Source organism: Microtus oregoni, unplaced genomic scaffold, assembly GCF_018167655.1.
Source record: "Microtus oregoni isolate MIOR12 unplaced genomic scaffold, Mior012 000146F_ref0000122, whole genome shotgun sequence".
Classification (NCBI taxonomy): domain Eukaryota; kingdom Metazoa; phylum Chordata; class Mammalia; order Rodentia; family Cricetidae; genus Microtus; species Microtus oregoni.
In genome coordinates, this window is record NW_024544796.1 from 990,290 (window position 1) to 1,012,666 (window position 22,377).

Sequence of the window (22,377 nt, forward strand, 5' to 3'; positions counted from 1 at the left end):
CATTAGATGCTGAAAAAGCATTTGACAAAATCCAACATCCCTTTATGATAAAAGTATTGGAGAGATTAGGGATACAATGGTCATACCTAAATATAATAAAAGCAATATACAGCAAGCCGACAGCTAACATCAAATTAAACGGAGAGAAACTCAAAGCCATTCCACTGAACTCAGGAACACGACAAGGCTGTCCACTCTCGCCATACCTCTTCAATATAGTGCTTGAAGTTCTAGCAATAGCAATAAGACAACATAATGGGATCAAGTGGATTCGAATTGGAAAGGAAGAAGTTAAACTTTCGTTATTTGCAGATGATATGATATTCTACATAAGCGACCCCCAAAACTCCACCAAAGAACTTTTACAGCTGATAAACAGCTTTAGTAATGTGGCAGGATACAAGATCAACTCCAAAAAATCAGTCGCCCTCTTATACACAAAGGATATGGAAGCAGAGAGGGAAATCAGAGAAGCTTCACCTTTCACGATAGCCACAAACAGCATAAAATATCTTGGGGTAACTCTAACCAAGGAAGTGAAAGATCTATTTGACAAGAACTTTAAGGCATTGAAGAAAGAAATTGAAGAGGATACCAGAAAATGGAAGGACTTCCCCTGCTCTTGGATTGGGAGGATCAACATAGTAAAAATGGCAATTTTACCAAAGGCAATTTATAGATTCAATGTAATCCCCATCAAGGTCCCATCAAAATTCTTCACAGATCTTGAGAGGACAATAATCAACTTTATATGGGAAAACAAAAAACCCAGGATAGCCAAAACAATCCTATACAATAAAGGATCTTCTGGAGGCATTACCATCCCTGACTTCAAACTCTATTACAAAGCTACAGTAATGAAAACAGTGTGGTACTGGCATAAAAACAGAGAAGTCGACCAATGGAATCGTATAGAAGACCCGGATTTTAACCCACAAACCTATGAACACCTCATTTTCGATAAAGGAGCTAAAAGTATACAATGGAAGAAAGAAAGCATCTTTAACAAATGGTGCTGGCACAACTGGATGTCAACCTGTAGAAGAATGAAAATAGACCCATATCTATCACCATGCACAAAACTCAAGTCCAAATGGATTAAAGACCTCAATATCAGTCCGAACACACTGAACCTGATAGAAGAGAAAGTGGGAAGTACCCTAAAACAGATGGGCACAGGAGATCGCTTCCTAGGTATAACCCCAGCAGCACAGACATTAAGGGCAACATTGAATAAATGGGACCTACTAAAACTGAGAAGCTTCTGTAGAGCAAAGGACACTGTCACTAAGACAAAAAGGCAACCTACTGACTGGGAAAAGATCTTTACCAACCCCGCAACAGACAAAGGTCTGATCTCCAAAATATATAGAGAACTCAAGAAACTAGACGTTAAAATGCTAATTAACCCAATTAACAAATGGGGCACTGAACTGAACAGAGAATTCTCAACAGAAGAAGTTCAAATGGCTAAAAGACACTTAAGGTCATGCTCAACCTCCTTAGCAATCAGGGAAATGCAAATCAAAACAACTTTGAGATATCATCTTACACCTGTCAGAATGGCTAAAATCAAAAACACCAATGATAGCCTCTGCTGGAGAGGCTGTGGAGGAAGGGGTACACTTATCCATTGCTGGTGGGAATGCAATCTTGTACAACCACTTTGGAAATCAGTGTTTCGGTTTCTCAGGAAATTCGGGATCAACCTACCCCTGGACCCAGCCATACCATTCTTGGGAATATACCCAAAAGATGCCCAATCATATTACAAAAACATTTGTTCAACTATGTTTATAGCAGTATTACTTGTAATAGCCAGATCCTGGAAACAACCTAGATGTCCTTCAATGGAAGAATGGATGAAGAAAGTGTGGAATATATAACACAGTAGAGTACTACGCTGCGGTAAAAAACAATGACTTCTCGAATTTTGCATGCAAATGCATGGAAATAGAAAACACTATCCTGAGTGAGGTAACCCAGACCCAAAAAGATGAACATGGGATGTACTCACTCATAATTGGTTTATAGCCATAAATAAGGGTCATGGAGTCTACAATTGGTGAACCTAAAGAAGCTAAATAAGAAGGTGAACCCAAGGAAAAACATGTAGTTATCCTCTTGCCTATGGGAAGTAGACAAAATTGCTGGGGAGAAAAGTGGGATCTTGGGGGTGGGGTGGGTTGGGGGTAAGGGGAGATGGGGAGAGAAAAGTGAGAAGGGGAGGATGGGGGGAACTTGGAAAAACAAGATGATTGGGATAAAGGAAGGCTGGATAGGGGAGCATGGAAGCACAATTCTTAGTTAAGGGAGCCACCTTAGGGCTGGCAAGAGACTTGAACCTAGAGTGGCTCCCAGGAGCCCAAGGCGATGTCCCCAGTTAGTTCCTTGGGAAGCTGAGGATAGGGAACCTGAAATGACCCTATCCTATAGCAATACTGACGAATATCTTGCATATCACCATAGAACCTTCATCTGGTGATGGATGGAGATAGAGACAGAGACCCACACTGGAGCACTGGACTGAGCTCCCAAGGTCCCAATGAGGAGCGGAAGGAGGGAGAAGATGATCAAGGAAGTCAGGACCACGAGGGGTGCACCCACCCACTGAGACAGTGGGGCTGATCTATTGGGAGCTCACCAAGGCCAGCTGGACTATGACTGAAAACGCATGGGATAAAACCGGACTCTCTGAACATGGCAAACAATGAGGGCTGATGAGACGCCAAGGACAATGGCACGGGGTTTTGATCCTACTTCATGTTCTGGCTTTGTGGGAGCCTAGCCAGGTTGGATGTTCACCTTCCTAGACATGGACGGAGGGGGGAGGACCTTGGACTTTCCACAGGGCAGGGAACCCTGACTGCTCTTTGGACTGGAGAGGGAGGGGGAGAGGAGTGGGGGGAGGAGGAGAAAGGTGGGAGGAGGGGGAGGGCAATGGGAGGAGGGGAAAACTTTTTTTTTCCTTTTCTCAATAAAAAAATTCTAAAAAAAAATCAAAAAAAAATAAAAATAAAAAGTTAAAAAAATTGTTATATGTTCTTATATTCTTTAATATTAGCTAGAGTACATAGTCTATTTTAACTAATGCTTACTGTATTGTTATATTTTAGTAGCTCTGATTTGGCAATAATATAAGAAAATTGGAATAACAAACCATGTTATAAGAGAATTCTATAATAGCACATAAAATGTTGAGAGTAGAAGAGATGATTCAGTAGTTGGGAGAATTTGATACTATTCCAGTGGACCCAGGTTCAGTCCCTAACACCAACATGGTGCCTCACAATCACCTGTAACTTAATTTCTAGGGGATCTAACATCCTCTTCTGGCCTCTGAGGACACCAGGCACTCACATGGAGCACAGACATACATGCAGAGAAAAAATTCATACAAATAAAATAAAACAAAACGATTCTTAAAAGATTATATCACACTAATTTGAAAAAAATTACCTTATAACCGATATTCTTTCGATAATAAAGAATTTCCTTTTCCAGGAGCTCAAATAAACGTGGTGGAAAAAATTGAAAATCCTGAACATTTGGCTGTTTTGGAGGTCGAGGAGCCTATGAGGAAAAACTATGTTACATGCATACATACATACTTGTTTTCATGAAGCACAAAGCTGATATAAGTAACTCTAGTGATTTTTACATATGGAAAAATAAATACAACAAAATCCATTCATATGGCCTGCCCATAGCAAGTGCTGACTGTATTGTTAAATTTTAGGAACGATGATTTGGCAATAATATGAGAAGATCTGAATCACAAACCAGATGTAAGAGACTTCTGCAACAGCATATAAAACCTGGCCCTGTACAGTTTTACCTTGGGGATCTTTGGCTCGCTGACACGCAAAGCCTCTCTAAAGTAGGCATCCACTGCATAGCTGGCTTTGCGTTCTCGTTTAGGAGGTTCAATCCACTCCACCATACCAAGCTACACACAAGCAAGAACAAGAGGTTCAGTTACTCCAAATTATTTTCTCAGTACCACATGCAATAAGGCAGTAATTATAAGCAAGTAAAACTTGGTTCATAAATTCTACTTCTACCTGCAAAGTTCTGTAACATTGCTATAAATCAAGTTTAGGAACAAAGGGGTTTTTTTGTATTTTTGAAAATAATTTTAAAATTAGTTCCTCCTAAATTGAGAATAATTTGCATATTCTGGTTAGTATATGATGTCAATTTAATTAAATAAAGAGGAATTTTCAAAAAAGGAAGAGAAGTATTGATTCTGGTAACTTTAAACATATAATAGGCCAGGGGAGTAAATGACGAGAAGCACCATGACAAGCACACCTCCTTCACAGCAAAAGCGAAAAATGTTTGAAGGGAACTTTCTAGAAAAGCAAGCTGTAGAGGAGTGGGCAAAAGTCACTAGAATCAGCAAGATTCAGATTTGAATCTGAATCGTACCATTTCATTGGTTAGACATCTTGGAGGGTTATTTCTGTTTTCTGTAAAATGAGAACAATTAATACTTACCTTGAAGATTAAATATGACCACAAAGGATCTGAGACTCTAGCTCGGTAGAACCCTGTATGATTAACTTGTGCAAGGCCCTGGGTTGGAGCCGCAATATCACACACAATAACATATCTGAAAGCAGTAGCTAACTAGCCAACAGTTAATGTTAAGGTATTACTATTACACATGGAGAATAAGATTACCATAGACTTGTCTCATTGCAAAACTTACCCCATTATCAGATAGGGAATGAGTTTTAATAGTCAACAAACAAAATTGACAATACAAAGTTTTAGACTCCAAGGAAAAATTTTCTTATTTCTCTGCTTTCTCTGTTTCACGGTGTTTCTCCATTTTACTAGTGACTTTAAATGAGCCATGGGGGCCTTTAAAAGACTATTAATCTACCATTAATGGTCCCAATATTTTATCTTATCTTATCTTATCTTAAGGTTGATTTCAATATTTCAGCATAGGCAAAGAGTGGATGGCAAGGCTGCCTGTGTAGCTCAGTAGTAGCACAAATGCTAAGCATGCACAAGACCCTTGGCTCAATCTCCACAACCACTTAGGAAAAACATGGATAATAAAGTAAGATAATGAGGGTGGTTAGAGATCTACAAGTTCTCACTGTGTCTAGAGATATAAATCTTAATGTTAAGGCTCATAAGTCAAAATCTATACAATAGCAAAGAATAGGTTTATTTTTTGTTGATTCATAAGATTCAAACCAATGTGCAAAGTTACAAGAAACAATACCATCATTATGCAATCTAAGTCCACAGGGCTGGTGGTGTAGCTCAGCAGTAGACTGTTTGCCTAGAATACACAAGGGCAAGATAGCAAACAGTAAAAGGAATTTTCCAGAGAGAGGTAGGATCCCCAGCACTTCAGAATTCAAACACAGGCTATCATCTGTTGCAGATGTTGTAAATGAGATTTCTTTTCAAATCACATTTATTTATTTGTGTGTGCATATGTGTGTATGTGTGCATGCATGTTCATGCCATGTCGCACCTGGGAAGATCAGAGAACAACTTTTAGGAGTCGGTTCTCTCCACCATACGGATTCCAAGGATTGAACTCAGGCTGTCAGGCTTGGTGGCAAGCACCTTTCACTGAGTCATCTTGCTCACCCTATAAAGTGAGATTCCTTCATTACAAGAAAGCATAGAGGAAATGACCTTTAATGCCTTCTAATTCTTAGAAGTTAAAAGAAATTAAAATGGGATGCTTAAATAAAATAAATATCCACATCTAGGGATACAGATGTACGTCAGTGGTAGAGAACTGGTCTAGCATGTAAGAAGCCCAGGGTTTAATACCAAACAAAGAAAGGAAAGAACAGTGGGAGAGAGGGAGGGAGGGAAGGAAGAAAGGAGGAAGATGAATAATGGTTGTTATACCAAAATAAGTGTGTGAGGTGACAGTATTTGGGGAAAAAAAGATTTTATAAATAGTTCAGGAGGTGGCAACAGAGGATTCCCCCAGAGGAAGCTGGCCTAGGCTAGTCCAATCAGTAAACTCTGGGTTCAAGTGAGAAACTCTGCCTCAATATACAAGGCAGACAACTATCAAGGAGGACATTAGATATCAACCTCTGGCCTCCATACACATGTAAACAGACATGTGCACCCACATTAATGTGAACATACATACACACATATACACACGCACAAAAAAGATTTTATAAATAACATATAATTTAATCTTTCTAAATTAAAGTAAAATGTATACTTGAAATTAACTTTCTAAAAGTAATTTGTATATGTTTGAAAGTGTAGATGTTGAAATTCAAAATAAGTGTTAAAGGTCAATTCTTGAACTTTCAGAAAGAGAATTAATTATACTGAATTGGCTTGTTTTAGACAAAAGCATATTTATACTAACTTATTCAAGTTAAATTATCAAGGATTAATGTCAGCTACCATGACTAAATTTACTAGGCATGGTAGTAAAATAATGTAACTGATTCAATAAATCCCATGTGAAAATCTAACTAACATATAATGTCTAAGATTTATGAACAATATACTATCAGATTTTCAATTCTGTTCAGAAACAATGAGCCTAATTTATGACCCTATGTAGAAAACATGAATGTATAGAAATAAAATATAATCTCAAATGAGAACTCAAAAATTCTGATTTTGGATATTACTGTTAATAGTAGACATTCAATTAGAAGAATCATTATAATCATTAAAATACATATTATCTGTAAATTATCATGTTTGCTAGAAATCAAAGCATTGGGCAGCTTATTATATTACACATACACAAGTATTTTCTAACACTAATCTTACTTTAACTGAATGGGGTTAGGGATGTAATTCAGTAGTATAGGGTGTGCTGAGCATGAGGAAGTCCCAACACTGAAAAAAAAGGAAGTTTCAATGCTATTTAGGTTCTATTAATATTTTTCCACTTTATAAAAGATTCGTAGTACCAATAACCCATAGGAATAATTGGAGAGTAAATAAAATTTATATCATATAATTAGATCTAAAAAACATATTAGGCAGACAATTTCTACCCTGTACAGAAAGGCCATCACCTCCATCTAAGCAGGATAAAACACAAAGCGTCCAAGATTGCAAATAAAACAGACAAATATAAGCCAAGGAACAAAACCTATCAGAGGCGAATGATGGCAAGAAAGTATTGTCAGTATAATGGATGTGATGGAATTTAAAATGATTCAACTCTCAGTTTGCAGTAAAATCAAGATCTAAAAAAGTGTTTCTCTTTAATATAACATTATTCCTATAAATTCAAGAATATGTTTTATGGAAGAATTTGAGCAATAATAATAATAATAATAATAATAATCAACTGTATTGTAAGTCAAAATAAATAGACATGAATCTATAGCAATTTAAATAAATGAGGACATAAATAATTAACAGAGTAGGGGTATCTTCCTCTTACATAAATTCCCAAGTAGGAATTATAGATGAAATGAGGAAATGGCCCTCAGGTAAACATCATAACAATAACTCCCCCTACAGATGCTAAGATCATCACATACAACTTTGAAAATATCCTTCCTAAGATAGTTATGAATTACAAAAGTAAAAATACTAAATTCATAAGAGAGAAATTTGGCAGATGCCATCCACTAAGTGAAAAAGGTTAACATCACCCATAAAAAGATTGGTTAAGATCATTGATGGTCTGATAATATGTTCAGAACACAACATCCCTTCTGGGATATTCTTGCCAAAAATGCATAATCTCAGTAAAATCCTTAAAAACTGTCCAAACAGGGCTGGAGTGATGGCTCAGTGGTTAAGAGCATTGCCTACTCTTCCAAAGGTCCTGAGTTCAATTCCCAGCAACCACATGGTGGCTCACAACCATCTGTAAAGAGGTCTGGCGCCCTCTTCTGGCCTTCAGGCTTACACACATTCAGAATATTGTATACATAATAAATAAATAAATATTTTAAAAAAAAACTGTCCAAACAAACACAAAGCAAGAGACGAGCTACGAATAACTGATGAGTGCTTTTCCAGAGTGTCCAGGTCATAAAAGAAAAAAACTGGAGAACTAACACAGACTAGTAGAGGCAAAAAACATACACAGCAAAAAGAGTAATGTGGGATAAAAAATGAAAAATAAGCTACAAATGGGGAGAAAATATTAGTAAGAGCAAACTTGATTAGACCATTATCGAAAACAAAGTATCCAAATATTGGCACTACAAGAAAAAAAAAACAAAACAATTCAGCTGAAAAAATAAACTGGACAAGACTTTAAACAAAGAAGACAAAGAGATAGTAGTTAAGGATGTGGAAAATATGTTCAACATGTCACCAAGAAATTTCAGATTAAAATAAGAAGAAAACCCTCTACACCTGTTAGAAATAGAGAAGGGAACAGCAGAGAAAAAGGGATTTGAGGGGAGAAGTGGAAAATGGAGGGATCTCTAGGGAGGCAGAGGGTGGTTAATACAGAAGGAGGGAGGAGGGTAAAATAACAGTAAGGGGATTGGCAAAAAGTCATAAAGAATCATACATCAACTATCTATCTAAAAATACCTCTAATACATGTTACATCTGCTTATAAAAATACATACATAGCTTAAATGAAATCTTCCCATCTCAGTTGGCAATGTTTATGCCCAAAGAGGCATAAACTATCTAATAAAATCCCCCAAATCAAGCATGAGAATCCCTCTTTTGAGTTGTTGGTCAGAAGGGCCCAAGAGACTCCCAAAATATTGCAGGATATTGCTATTAACCTTGTTGCCCCCTAGAGGTGAAAGATTAAGTCCCTATTGCTGAAGGTGCCTTGCACTTCAGACACAAAGCCCGGAGATTCCTGAGTTGGAATTGAATGCCTCCTCCCTGAGGAGTAGCTTTCATGGTACCAAAAGGTGCCATGCAAACGTCCAAAGGAGGGAAGCAACCAACATTGCTACTCAGCTATGACATCTGTGAACCACAATGATGACCAGCATGGTGCAATAGTAGTGGTATGCAAACCTTGGCAGGAACCAACTGTTAATTACTTGGACTTAAGACTCACTCAAACATGTCTGGTATTAGAAAGTTAGCCAACTACACAGGGCTAGTGAAGCCATTGATCTTTGCAGAGACCCAAAACCACCATTTTACTAAAGCAGCATAAGTCCTAACAGCATTCTGAATATTTATTCTTATACACACAGGTAAAAGTATAGGTATCTGTCAAGATTCGTACAGCCTACTCTCAGTTCAGCATCTGACTAACCACTAACCGTCCAGCGGGTTTCCTCAGGGCAAAGCACCCATGGAAATGGATTCTCAGTTGGCAAGGACCAGTAGACCATGGACCAGCAGAGAAATTTGCAAACTTCATGCTGCTTGCAGGCTCCTTTTTCTCTCACTATGTTGTTGATTCTTTGGGCAGATTTTAGCTTTATTTTCTCAATCACACATGCAATAGCTGTAATTTTTCCCTGAAAGTCTCTTCTTTCTCAGGTGTTTTTCCCTAAGATTCAGCCAGAAGCTAAAGCTCCTCAAATTTCTTATCTGGTATTATTAAACACAACTCCTAATCCTGGGAACTTTTCTGACTTAGCAGAGATAGTTAGGTATATATGAGAAAACACCACTTGAAACATTAACCATGTCTCACCGTCCTGGAAAGGAGAATAAGGCACACACACAGAGAATACAAAAAAAAGGCCTCGGGAATATTACATAGTGGCAACAGTTGAGAGTAAGTTCCCTGGACACAAGGCACATAAAATTAATGATAAGATCTAGTATGATTCAATAGGAGAATGCATTATAAAATATGGGCTAGAGAGATCCATCTTTACCATACATAGGAGCGTATATCATTGGACGAAGTATAGTGGGATGGGAGAAGGGTACCTTATCAAAATCTGCCTTTTACAGAGAAATTGAGACATGGCACCCTCTTATAGAACAAGAAACTGTATAAAAATATATCTTACCGATATAAAAGAATTGTTTGTATTTGAATACTGTTGTTCTTAAAGCACTGTACCCATGTCTATTACTTTTTAACTTTGTAACCACAAGTAGCAGCCAGCAGAGATAAGTGCTGCAAGAGACGGATGTCTGGCTCCTATTTAGCCAAGTTTACAAAAATGCTAAACTCTGTGTCTAGAATAAGGTTATGTAGGTGGTGATAAAGTGTGTTTGGGAAGCATAAACGGGAACGATGGGAGCTTTTATGATGATTACAATGTATTTCTTCAAAGTAAAAAAAAAAATAGGAGCCAATAATAAAACTGTTCATGTAAGCCTGGTAGGAAAAAAAAAACTCTGTTACAGTATAAGCAAAGATAGCTCAAGCTTTTTGGGGTCACTTGAGTGCAGTCCACCTGGTAGTCAAGACTTTTTCCTTGAGCTGACATCCCTTCTCTGTCTCAGGACCTGAACCGGAGCTGAAGCTGAACCCCAAAAGCTATCATCCTGCATCAAGGAAATATCTCTTTGCAACAGACATGGACCATCATAGAAAACCACAACCAACCAAATCAAAAAGTCGTGGAGCCTAGTTCCGACTGATATGTGTACAGCACAACTCGTGCACTGAGGCTCAAAAAGCATTTCAGAAGAGGGAGAGAAAAGATTCTAAGAGCCAGAAGAGCAGAAAGTGTGCTGTGAAATTACGTCTCCTAGAAATGTCAAAAAAAAAAAAAAAAAAGCTCCATCGATGATGTTTCACTAGCATAACTGCCTAAATCCAAGCTGAACACTGATGACGTCAATGACGTCAATAGGCATGGCAATGCAGGCAGGGAGGAAGCTCATGTGACCTCAGCCCTACACAAAGAACTACAAGCAACTAAGGAATGCTGACAGCAGGAGAAACAGCCTTGCCCAGGCACCTGGCTGATTATCCAACACCAAATGGTCAGCCCTGAAAGCATACATACAAGTTACATTAGATAGACTGGGCAGGTTGTATTTATATATTTAAGAAATTAATTTTAAAGAGAGCAAGGAGGAGCATATTGGGAGTAGAAAGAGGAAAAATGATGCAAATATAATCCCAAATTTTTTAAAAGTAAAAATGCAAATTAAAATAATAAGAAGTCACTATACACCAATTAGAAAAGTGAAAATCCAATATTTCAATGCCACCAAGTACTGGAAAAGATGTGGACTGAGTTTTCATTCACTGCTGGGAGAATGCGAAATGGCATAGCCACTTTGGAAGAAAGTCTAGCTGTTTTCTACAAACGTAAACTTACTTTTCTTATAGGATTCAACAAGCATATTCCCTGGTATTCCCAAAGGAATTTAAAAAAAAAAACTTTTGTTTTTAAAAAAATCCTGCAAACAGATGTATACAGTAGATTTATTCATAACCACCAAACCTTGGAAACAACCAAGACGCTCCTTAGATAAACAGCGGGGCGTTCAGAATGTCAACTCTCTCTCAGTGCTCAGGAAATGAGCTGTTGACCCGTGAAGAAAGACAGAGGAAACTGAAACACATATCACTAAATGAAAGAATTTAACCTCTAAAAGACTTCATTTAATTGGTATGACATTCTGAAAAATGCAAAACCATGAAAACAGCAAATAAAAAGATGAATGTTGACAGAAGCCCAGTGAAAAACGGCGGGGTGGGGGGATGAGTAAAGCACAAAGGATTTTTTTAGGCAGTGAAAATACTTAATGATAGATGGTAGATATCTACGCATTTATTAAAAATCTTATAATATGCCACTCTAATAAAAAGAACTCTGCTGTAAATGATGGGTTTGGAGTGACAGTGATGTGTTAATGTACGTTCATGATTGTAACACGTGTACCACTTTGGCACAGGATTGGAGAGGAGAGGTGTATGTCAGAGGCAAGGGATATATGTTCTTCCCATTTAACTGTGTTGAGAACCTAAAATTCCTCTTAAAAATAAAGTCTTGTTTGTTTGGTTTTTTTGTGTTTTTTTTTTTTTTTGGCTTAGTTTGGTTTGGTTTAGTTTTAGGTTTTTGAGACAGAGTCTTTCTATTACGTAGCCTTGGTTGTCCTGGAACTCACTATGTAGAACAGGCTGGCCTCACAGAGATCCATTTGCCTCTGCCTCCCAGGTTCTGGGATTAAAGGCATATGCCACCACACCCTGCTAAAGTCTAGTTAAAATGATGCAATTTGGAATCCTAGAATGAAGCCCCTGGAACAGCAAAAGAACATTAAGGGAAAAAAAACTCTGATGGTAGTTTCTTACATTTCAATAATTGAAGTAACACATATATTATTAGCATTAAACTATTATTTTTGCTATTTTTCCATTCATCTAAAGTCATTTTAAAATACAAAGCTTAAAATTACTGCTTAAATTCCAGTTTAAGCATACAAAACATAAAACTTTCACTTCTTCAACACTGATATCTATGTCGTATATCACAAGGCATTCTTTTTCAAAGGACTACATATAATAAAGCTCTCGTGGCAATTAACTGCTAATGTGACATTATGCTCAGTTAATATTAACTGTGATCACAAATCTGTTTTTATCTGGATGAGATCTAAAATCATGTGGGACACTCTTGGGGATGTATGGTGAGATCAACCTTTGGGGATGTAGCATGTTGGTGAGATTAACTTTTGGGGATGTATGGTGAGATCAACCTTTGGGGATGTAGTATGTTTGAGATCAACCTTTGGGGATATAGTATGTTGGTGAGAAGTCTAATGGTGGGCACCATCGTTCCCTGGGATGGGATCCTGGACTGTATAAAAAGGAGGAAGGGAGGCAGTAAGAAGGTTCAATCCATAAAATCATATGCCTCCAAACCTGACAATCTGAGTCTAATACCAGGAACCCACAAGATAGAAAGAGAGAACCGACTCCCACAAGTTATCCTCTGACATACACACATGATTTTTTTTTCAAGACAAGGTGTTTCTCTGTAGCTTTGGAGCCTATCCTGGAACTCGATCTTATAGACCAGGCTGGCCTTGAACTCATAGAGATCCATCTGCCTCTGCCTCTCAAGTTTTGGGATTAAAGGCATGTGCCACCATTGCCCGACACATAATTCTTTTTTTAAATGCTAATTTAAAGGAAAAGGCTAGCTGACGAAAGCATTTATCATTGCCTTCCTCCTGACTGTGATTGCAACAGGGTCAACTGTTTCAAGCTTCTACTACCTCGCTCCACCTGCCATGATGTACTCATTGTACCTTGCACTGTAAACCAAAACAAACAACCATCCCTTCTTTAAGCTTCTTTTTGTAGATATTTTATTATTTATAAATTAGGTGTGTGTGTGTGTGTGTGTGTGTGTGTGTGTGTGTGTGTGTGTGTTGACCTACATGTAAACATACACAGATGACAGAGGTGACAGGTCCCCCTGGGACTGGAGTTATAAGAGATTGTGGGCCTCTAGACGCAGGTGTTGGGATTCCAATCCAGGTCCTCTGGTAGAACAGTATATGCTCTTAACCCTTGAACCATCTCTCCAGCCCCATTTAAGTTGCTTCTGTCGGGGTAGTTTATAACAACGAATAGGAAAAGCAACTAAGGACACTCGCTGCCAGGTGCTGTTCTAATTACTTCACAAATATTAACCCATTTCCTTATGAGGATCACTCTGCATTCTTACTCCATTCTCCCTTTGTTACATGAAAAAGCTGAGTACCCAAAGTCATTTCCCTAATAACAGAGATGAGATTTCAGCTTGAGTTTCAGGACTCAACCACGTTCCTGTCCTTACTTTCACTAACAAAGTGAAACTAAAAACACCTTGAGCATACCAATCTAAAAGTAATCCGAAATCCAAAATGCTCCAAAATTCCAAATTTTAAGAAAAGTTTTATAATATTTCTGACTTCAAATTGGCAGATCAATTACAGCTCTGTAAATATTTCACAATCAAAAAGACTCCAAAACATGAAACTCTCCGATCCAAAATGTGGGGAAAGCATACTGAGCTGCAGTGACGACAGCAATATGACCATCATCATATTAAAGCAAATTAGATTCATGACTGACCTTGAACTATATGAATGCCTGTGTTATCGTATGGATTTTACAAGGAAAAGTGAAAATTCGACCATTGAATGACTGCAAGAATAAAGTTACCTTCTGTTTTTCTCTATAATCCTCTCCTTCAAACTTGTACAAACTTTGTTCAGGGTCCATTCTAAAAGTTCTTAGAGAAGATTCTCCCATTTTCTGCATGCGTTCATTCATCTCTGCAGTCTGAAGTTGAATATGTTGAAATGAGAAAATTATCAGTAAATTAACTTGCAAAAAAATGTGAATTTCCTATTTTTCTGGAAGCCAGGTTTGCCATGAAATATCTACTCTTCTAAGTTACAAGGGGAAAATGCTCAACATTAGGGGCTAGCAATGTCTCAGCAGTTTAGAGCCCTTGTTGCTCTCGTGGAGGACTCGAGTTCAACTCCCACACCACACAGTGCCTCACAACCATTCAAAACGCCAATTCAACTTTACCCAAGAGCCTTTTCTGTCCTCCAAGGACACATGCAGGAAAATGCCCGTACATATAAAATTAAATTAAATTAAAATAATTTTAAAGACCTCAATGCTGAGAGAGGAGAGGAGAGACAACATACTGTTCTTGAGATGGTGGTTAACTCTGTAATAGAGGACTTACATACAACATGCAAGGCCCTACATTCTATCTCCAGTCACACACACCACACACATACACACACACACACACACACACACACTCACACACACAAAATAGTCCTAAAATTTTAACTTGTCTCGAGTATTTAAAAAAATTAAATGTTCCATTCCCAAATATTTTCACTCAAGGCTCCTTTAAAGGACATTTATCAATGAAGATGCAGCCATATTATAATTTCCGTTGTGTATCTCTAATGAGAGAAATAGCTAATGCTATCATAAAGGCAAAGTTAAACCAAAACACTTTTTGCATATTGATATAAAGCACAGTAACACAAGATTGCTCTATTACCTTTAAAACAAAAGCATTTTGAGAATCAATTTGCTTTAGAGAACCAAATGAAAAATTCAATAGTTTTTTTTATTCCCAAAGGTTCATGAGCTCCAAGTTTGGTTCCCATTGTAATGGTATTGAATTGGTGGAATGTCAAAAGATGTTGACTATATGTTTAAGAGAGATTAAGGGTTTTCCCTCGGGAGTAACTGAGATCTCAGAAGCCTGCTTTCTTGGTCTTGTGAGACTAGATTTTCATGACAGTGGGTTGCTATGAAATCAGGTCAGATTCTTCTGCACACACACACTCCCACCATGTAATGCTATCCTCCATAAGGCCCTTACTGGAAGACAATACTAGCACCAGGCTCTTGCACTTTCAAAAATCTCTTATCCCTATAGTCGGCCTCAGGTATTATGTTATGGGAAGACCAAAGGAACTGAGACAATCCTGAACATGTTTTAAAAGGACCATAGATCTACAAGATCTACATAATGATTAAGTGAAAAGGCAAACAACCCAGTTTTATTACCAAGTAAATTATGGGGGAAATACACAAACAGAGGATGAGTATACGGACAACATAAGGATCAATTGCAATGTACAGACTTTACTTTTTAAAAATAAAAATTTTTCTTAAAGAAAATATTTCTTTAAGTACAACAAACTAGCTATGTAACACTTAAAATTTGAGTAGTTATTGGATATTAAATATCTGATGTTATTAAAAACGTGTTTCTGGTGAGGCAAAGCTGCAATGTCTTTTGTTTTTTTTTTTTTAGTATAATTGGTGATAAACACATGGAACTCATTACACAATTCTATCTACCTTTTCTTATGCTTGAAATTAACCATCATTTGCAGTGGAAAGGGCACATTAGACACACAATTGCAATACTGTATAACCACTTAGGGTGATTTGACAAAGAATCACCCTAACGTTTCACACAATATTTACAAAAGACTTTCCAATAGTGCACCGTATCTTAATACAGTGCAAACAAAAAAAATCACAAAATGCAGTCTTTCCATGTGCAATTACATACAAAATGGAGAGTGTTTGAGTAAAATATTTTCAAGAAGGCATAAATCACTTAATTTTAAATGGTGTGCCTAGTGTCACTGAGCTAAGAAAAGTAAAGCCCTACCCTATGCGTGCAAACACAATTCTACAAGTTCTTAGGAAGAACCTTGTCTGAAGCATGCAGTTCAGCAGAAATACAACATGTATGTGGAAATATGTGGATTGTAAATAACCCACCTTGAAAATACAATGCTATTTTAAACTAACCTTCTTTTCCCCTCTCTCCAGAATGGTTGTAATATCTTCATCTGTTAGCTCACTTTCTTTACAGGCAAAAACATGGGTGGCCCCATGGCGGATCATTTGCAACATTTCCTCTTTTGCCAGCTTGTTAGATTGTTGGTCAATGAGTCTTCCTGATAGCAGATAAAATTTAGAAACATTCAATTCTATGTCAAAGAAAGTACAGTATAATGGTTCTGATCTGACACAACTGAATTAAATCATACATAAAGCAGCTTTATGAGAAACGTTTGTAGCTCGAATTCTAATTGGTCTTCTTAATAAAAAACACGAGTCAGATATTAGGAGGTGAAAGCTGAAAGATCAGAGAAACAGAGCAGCCAGCCACTTCTTACCTCTACGAAGTCCTCAAACTGAATAGGGTATCCCGTCTCTAGGACTCCTCAGATGAATGCCTTCTCTACGAAACCTCAGACTGAATTCTGAGCTCCTGTCTGCTCCCACTTTATATTCTTCCTCCACCCAGCCATATCCCTTCCTGTCTCCACCTCCCTAGTGATTGGATTAAAGGCCTGCAATGCCCAAGTACTGGCATTAAAGGTGTGAGCCAACACCTCCTGGCTCTGTTTCTCTTTTAGACAGCCTCAATCTAGTGTAGTCCAGGGTGGCCTTAAACTTGCAAAGGCTTCTGCCTCCAGAGTGCTGGGATTAAAGGTGTGTGCCACCATTGTGTGGCCTTTATGGCTAACTTGTGCCTAGCTCTCCACTCTGATCTTCAGGCAAACTTTATTTGTCAGATCACAAACAAAATATCACCACAAACATTGGTGAGTTTTGGGGCTGGAGAGATGGCTCAGAGGTTAAGAGCATTGCCTGCCCTTCCAAAGGTCCTGAGTTCAATTCCCAGCAACCACATGGTGGTTCACAACCATCTGTAATGAGGTCTGGTGACCTCTTCTGGCCTGCAGAGATACACACAGACAGAATATTGTATACATAATAAATAAATATTTTAAAAAAACATTGGTGAGTTTAGTGTTATTTATTTAATAAACGACTACTCGCATTTTCTAGTTCACTATTTCAGTTAAAAATCCAAGTCAGAAATACTTTTTTTGTGTTCCAATCTTGTTTTCCAGATAACGTCTCCTATGGAAAAGATTCTCTAGTGTGTATTTGTTAAAAATTTCCAGAAGCCAATATTTATCTGTTAAATAGCATAAGGTACTGCAAAAGTCATGTCATTGGCATTCAACTATAACCTAGTGATCTTACGTCATATACTGAAAGCGTAGGCTTAAATTTGAATGATTATAACAGGCCTGGAGGGATGGCTCGGCAGTTAAAGGCTAGGCTCACAACCAAAAACATAAGAAAGATTACAAACGTGTTTTCAAAGATTATTTACGTACAAGTAACATTATACAGATTGAGAAGTTTATATTTGAAAATATACGTTTACAAATATGAATACAATAAGAATCAACGTTAAAAGAGGCCATTGATTTGAAAGAGCAAGGAGGGGTATGCATATAGGGGGTTTGGAGGGAGGAAAGGGAAGGAAGAAATACTGAAAATACATTAAGCTAAAAATCAAAGGGAAAAAAGTAGTAAACTTCTCTGAAGGAAATTAAAAGTGTTTTCCTCCTCCCCAAATTAATGAAGTCCACATACAAATACCTTGCTGTATAACAATTGAATCAAGTCTCAGTTTTATCTCAGCTCTCTCTACAATCCTCTCTTCCACTGTGTTGTCAGTAATGAGACGGAAGACTCGTACTGGCTTCTTCTGCCCAATGCGATGTGCCCGATCCTAGCAGAAAGAGTCCCACTGTAAGATGCTGAAGACTGCAGACAAGACTTAGACATATAGCTACAATGCTATAAATATCCAAAAGTAAAACTCAGACTTCAATCTCTCTCTATGCCTGTCACTTGTGAAAGGTGGATGATGAATGTTAAGAATATCCAAAGACTTCTGGGAACAAAGAAATCTCAAATTGTGCTGTGCTACTACTGGGAATCTTCTAGAATTTCATAAGGCAAATCCCCTTTAAGATGAGTTCAAGACCAGCCTGGTCTACAGAGCTAGTTCCAGGACAGGCTCCAAAGCCAGAGAAACCCTGTCTCGAAAAACCAAAAAAAAAAAAAAAAAAAAAAAAGTTACTAAGTAACTTTCACTAAATGTGACCATCTCTAGGACAAACAAGGTGTTTTTGCAGTCAGGAACAAAGTAGTTGGCGAGGGCTGCTACATTGACAAAGTCTGCTTTATCTCACATCCGTCAAGCCATTCTTTCTGCTTACCAAGGCAATTCTGGGATACATAGTAAAGGCTCATAAATATTAATGAGATCTTCATAATTTTACTATACTAGAATTGCTCCAATGGTTTATAATTAGCAAAGGGGGCAGGTGGCAAATTCTGGCAAAACATAAGCATGTGGGGCGGGTGTATTTGAAATGCAGAAACTAACAGAACGAAGGGGAACAGAGAGGAGGTGGGGAGAAACAAAGAAACGAGGTAGCAGACAGTCCTTGTAGTAAATACAAAAACACTACAGTCCGATAGCCAGTTTTTAAATGAAGCACATTCAAAGATCATTCAATGCTCTACAAATATCTAAAAATTTAAACTCCAAACAGCAGTCCCTGAATGACCAGGCTATGATAAATGGTAAGAGAAACAGCTTCGTGGGTGGGGGTGTGGATGTGTGTGTATGCGCGCACATGCACAAAATTATTTGCAGGGGTAGAAAGATGGTTTAGTGGGGAAAATGCTTACTGCTCAAGCATGAGGATCTGAGTTTGAATCTCTAGCAGCCACATAAAAGCCAGGTATGGAGGTGCACACTGGCAACTCTAGAACTGGGAGGCTGAGACAAATGGATTCAGGGTGGGGGGCAAGGCAGGCACACTGGCCAACCTTGCAAGTCAAAGTGGCAAGCTCCAGGCTCAGTAAGAGAACCCGTCTCAAAAAAAGACAGAGAAGCAATTGAGGAAGACATCCTCATGTCATCTCTAAGCTTCCAGGTATGCCCTCTCAGGAGTGCACATGCGCACAAATGAATACAGGCACACAAGCTTTCCAGTGACGTCCTCAAACAGCACATTTTCCTTTTTCACATTTTTTACCTTCTCTTCCCAATTATTTTATCACAAGAGTGAAAATTTGACCTTTTCTAATTTTAGTACGAAAGATTTCTTTAACAAGGTGTAACCATGCAGCCCCAGCTGTCCTGGAACTCACTATATAGACCAGGTTCACCTCAAACCCAGAGTGCTGAGATTAAAGGCACACGCCACCACACCTAGCCTAAAGACTTTAATATATATTTGTTACAAAAAATAATGAGATTTCTTGTTAATCCTTCTTATTAAAACAAACTAAGGAAGCCTCCTCAATACTCAAGAATAGGAAAAAGCTGATATCTCTATTCTATGATAAAAGCAAAAATATAGGCATTTAAGTTTTGCACTTATATTTGAGATATATATGCTGGTTTTCATTTTTTTTGTCTTTGCAATTAAATGAGCAACTTTAATTCTGACTTCTATGAAATTTCTCCAAAATCATACACTTTAATCATTCATTAACTTTGTGCTATATAAACAATAGTATTCTGAGCTTCAGTAATTTCCTGGGATTGTTAAACATTACTAACCATAGCTTGTAGATCAACCTGTGGATTCCAGTCTGAATCATATAGGATAACCACATCAGCACTTGCCAAGTTAATTCCAAGACCTCCAGCCCTTGTACTCAGCATAAAGATGAATTTGCTGCTATTAGGAGCATTGAAGGCCTCTATCGCTCCCTTTTTAAATTAACACAGGAATATAAAAAGAGAAAATGGATTACATTCCAAATCTTAAGAAACAGAAAATACTTGTATACTTAATATGTAATATTCTCCATAACCTAATGCTTTATAATATTCTTCAAAGCTATACTGTGTAAGCAGCTGGATAAAATAGGTTTTTCTAAAAGAGTTTGAAAATGTTATCCAATAGAGACAGAGAGCAATCATACAAACAAGTTTAACTGATCAAATAATAATTCATTTGCATTCTTTGAAAATAATAGTAAAAGTGTTCTAATTGATTAACAAGTGAAATATAACTTTGAGTAAAATGATAGAAACATCAATATCATTCCAAGGCCTGATAAACAAGGTGTGGGTAAGGTCAATCAAGAGAGAGAAAAGTTGAGAAATGCAAAGGACAGTAAGATGATCAATATCACTACTATGACAAAGGTAAAATTGGTAAATAATCAGAAAAATCAGAATAACATGTTCAGGAATATTTAGTAAAGAAACCTAGAAATTAATGTATTGTTAACATCCTCTCTACAAAGACCTGATAGAAATTAATTAGGAAAATGCTGACCAGAAGAAAAAGGAACCTGAAAAGTGAACAACTTCAATTTACAGAATACATATATGTGTATATATATACATATATATAAAGCAAGAATAATGTTCATCTCTCACTAGTAATAAAATAGATGCAAACAAATAATATAATGACATTTTTAAGGATAAAAAAGGATAATACTCAATGTTGATGAGGGAGCAGAGGGATATTGCTTCTGGGGGTGTAAATTGGAACAATCTTTCTGGAAAGCAATTTGGCAACATGCACCAAGAGCCTTAATAATGGTCATACCCTTTGACCCAGTAATTCCACTTCCAGGAACTTATCCTAAGGAAATAATGAGAGATGTGCACAAGATTTATGTATAAGGACTTTCACTGTAGCATTATTTACAACAGTGAAAACTTGGAAACAACCTAAACCATTAACAACAAGAGGACACATTACATAGAGTACTACATCATTAAGGTTAAATATTTTCCTAAAACTATTTATAATGATTATTTATACTAACAAAGCGCAATATAATCCTGATTAAAAGTACCAGAATACTGATATATATAATATATATTATATACACTATATATATGTATGTATGTATTATGTAGTATGATATCAATTTCTTACATATTATTTCCCGTAAAGATTTCCCAGAGAAAACTGATTTTGCAAATCTCCCTCAGTACTCATATATTACTTATATAGTCACAAAATGCACATGTTAATTCAGTAGACACATATGGTCTAAGCTCGAGGCAGATAAGGTGACTAGCATTACCACAGTCGGTAGAGCATGAAACTGTACAGTGTAGAATACAATAAGATTGGTGATAGACACCATGGTGTAGAGGAAATAGCAAAAACCTGGGAGTGAAGCATAACTCAGCCATGTATATCTATCTGAGACATGAGCCTTTACCGTCTCTGACACAATTTTGTGTGGCAAAAATCCTATCAGCACCTTATCCAGACTACTGGGATCATTTGGAACTTTAAGGTGCCTGGCTTATAGTAGCTGCTTGATAAAAGTTAATCCCTTTCCCTGTAAAAGTGAGGCCACTTACGTCAGAGGATGACCAGAGGCCTAACTAGCTTATTTATCCATAGGGAAAGAGCAAATGCCAGAATTATTAAGGGGGATCACTATTGCTGATAGACAAAGAATCAAATGTATTAGGAAAAGACTTGAAATTATTATATAAACAGGGCCTCTCCCAGGGAAAAGAAAGAATGGCTCTGACCTCTTTGTATCATATTTGATGCATGTAATTCAAAATCTTTGAAAGGAAAACAATATTTGGAGAGAAGAAGAAGGAGAAGAAGATTTATTTCTATATCACTAGTAATGAGCAGGGAGATAGGTCAGAAGTGACACAACTGGCATTTTGAGGTGAGATAATGCCTACTAAATTCTGTCTGGTTCTTCTCCATTCTAGCAAGAAGAGTCAATCTCAATCATCTTGAACAGTATTAAAGGTGCTATACTTAATAAATAGGTTCTCAGAACTCAGCCAACAAAAGCTTCAAGTCACTGTCTTAGAGGACTTCAAACTATAAGGTGGGAAATAATTGAAGCATTTAAACATTTTTTATGTGTAAAAGTTATGGCAATTGTTTCAATAGGTAGCCAGCCAAAGGCCCTTAACAAAGAGGTCTTTGAGCTGTTGGCAACATTATACTATGTGATACCCAGGCTTCAATAAGGGCGCGAATAAGAGACAGAAAACTGTTTCAATGGAAAAAGAAGAACACGGGCTGAGATTCCCACAGCCTAAGAAGATGCCCTGAACATATACAAAGACCTGTGGCACACAATATATAATGTACTGTGTATTTTTA

General features: G+C 37.4%; 1 protein-coding gene across 2 annotated transcripts in view; it reads right to left on the reverse strand.

The window, feature by feature from the left end:
- The window catches only part of Smarca1 (SWI/SNF related, matrix associated, actin dependent regulator of chromatin, subfamily a, member 1), an 82,175-nt gene that overhangs the window by 33,345 nt on the left and 26,453 nt on the right, over positions 1-22,377 (reverse strand). For both annotated transcript variants that reach the window (XM_041646830.1, XM_041646829.1), the window contains exons 13-18: positions 19,824-19,976; positions 17,840-17,972; positions 16,184-16,332; positions 14,042-14,161; positions 3,839-3,949; positions 3,460-3,573 (exon numbers count right to left, since the gene is read on the reverse strand). In XM_041646830.1, coding sequence (XP_041502764.1) covers positions 3,460-3,573; positions 3,839-3,949; positions 14,042-14,161; positions 16,184-16,332; positions 17,840-17,972; positions 19,824-19,976 — 780 coding nt within the window. The remainder of the gene's footprint in view (positions 1-3,459; positions 3,574-3,838; positions 3,950-14,041; positions 14,162-16,183; positions 16,333-17,839; positions 17,973-19,823; positions 19,977-22,377) is intronic.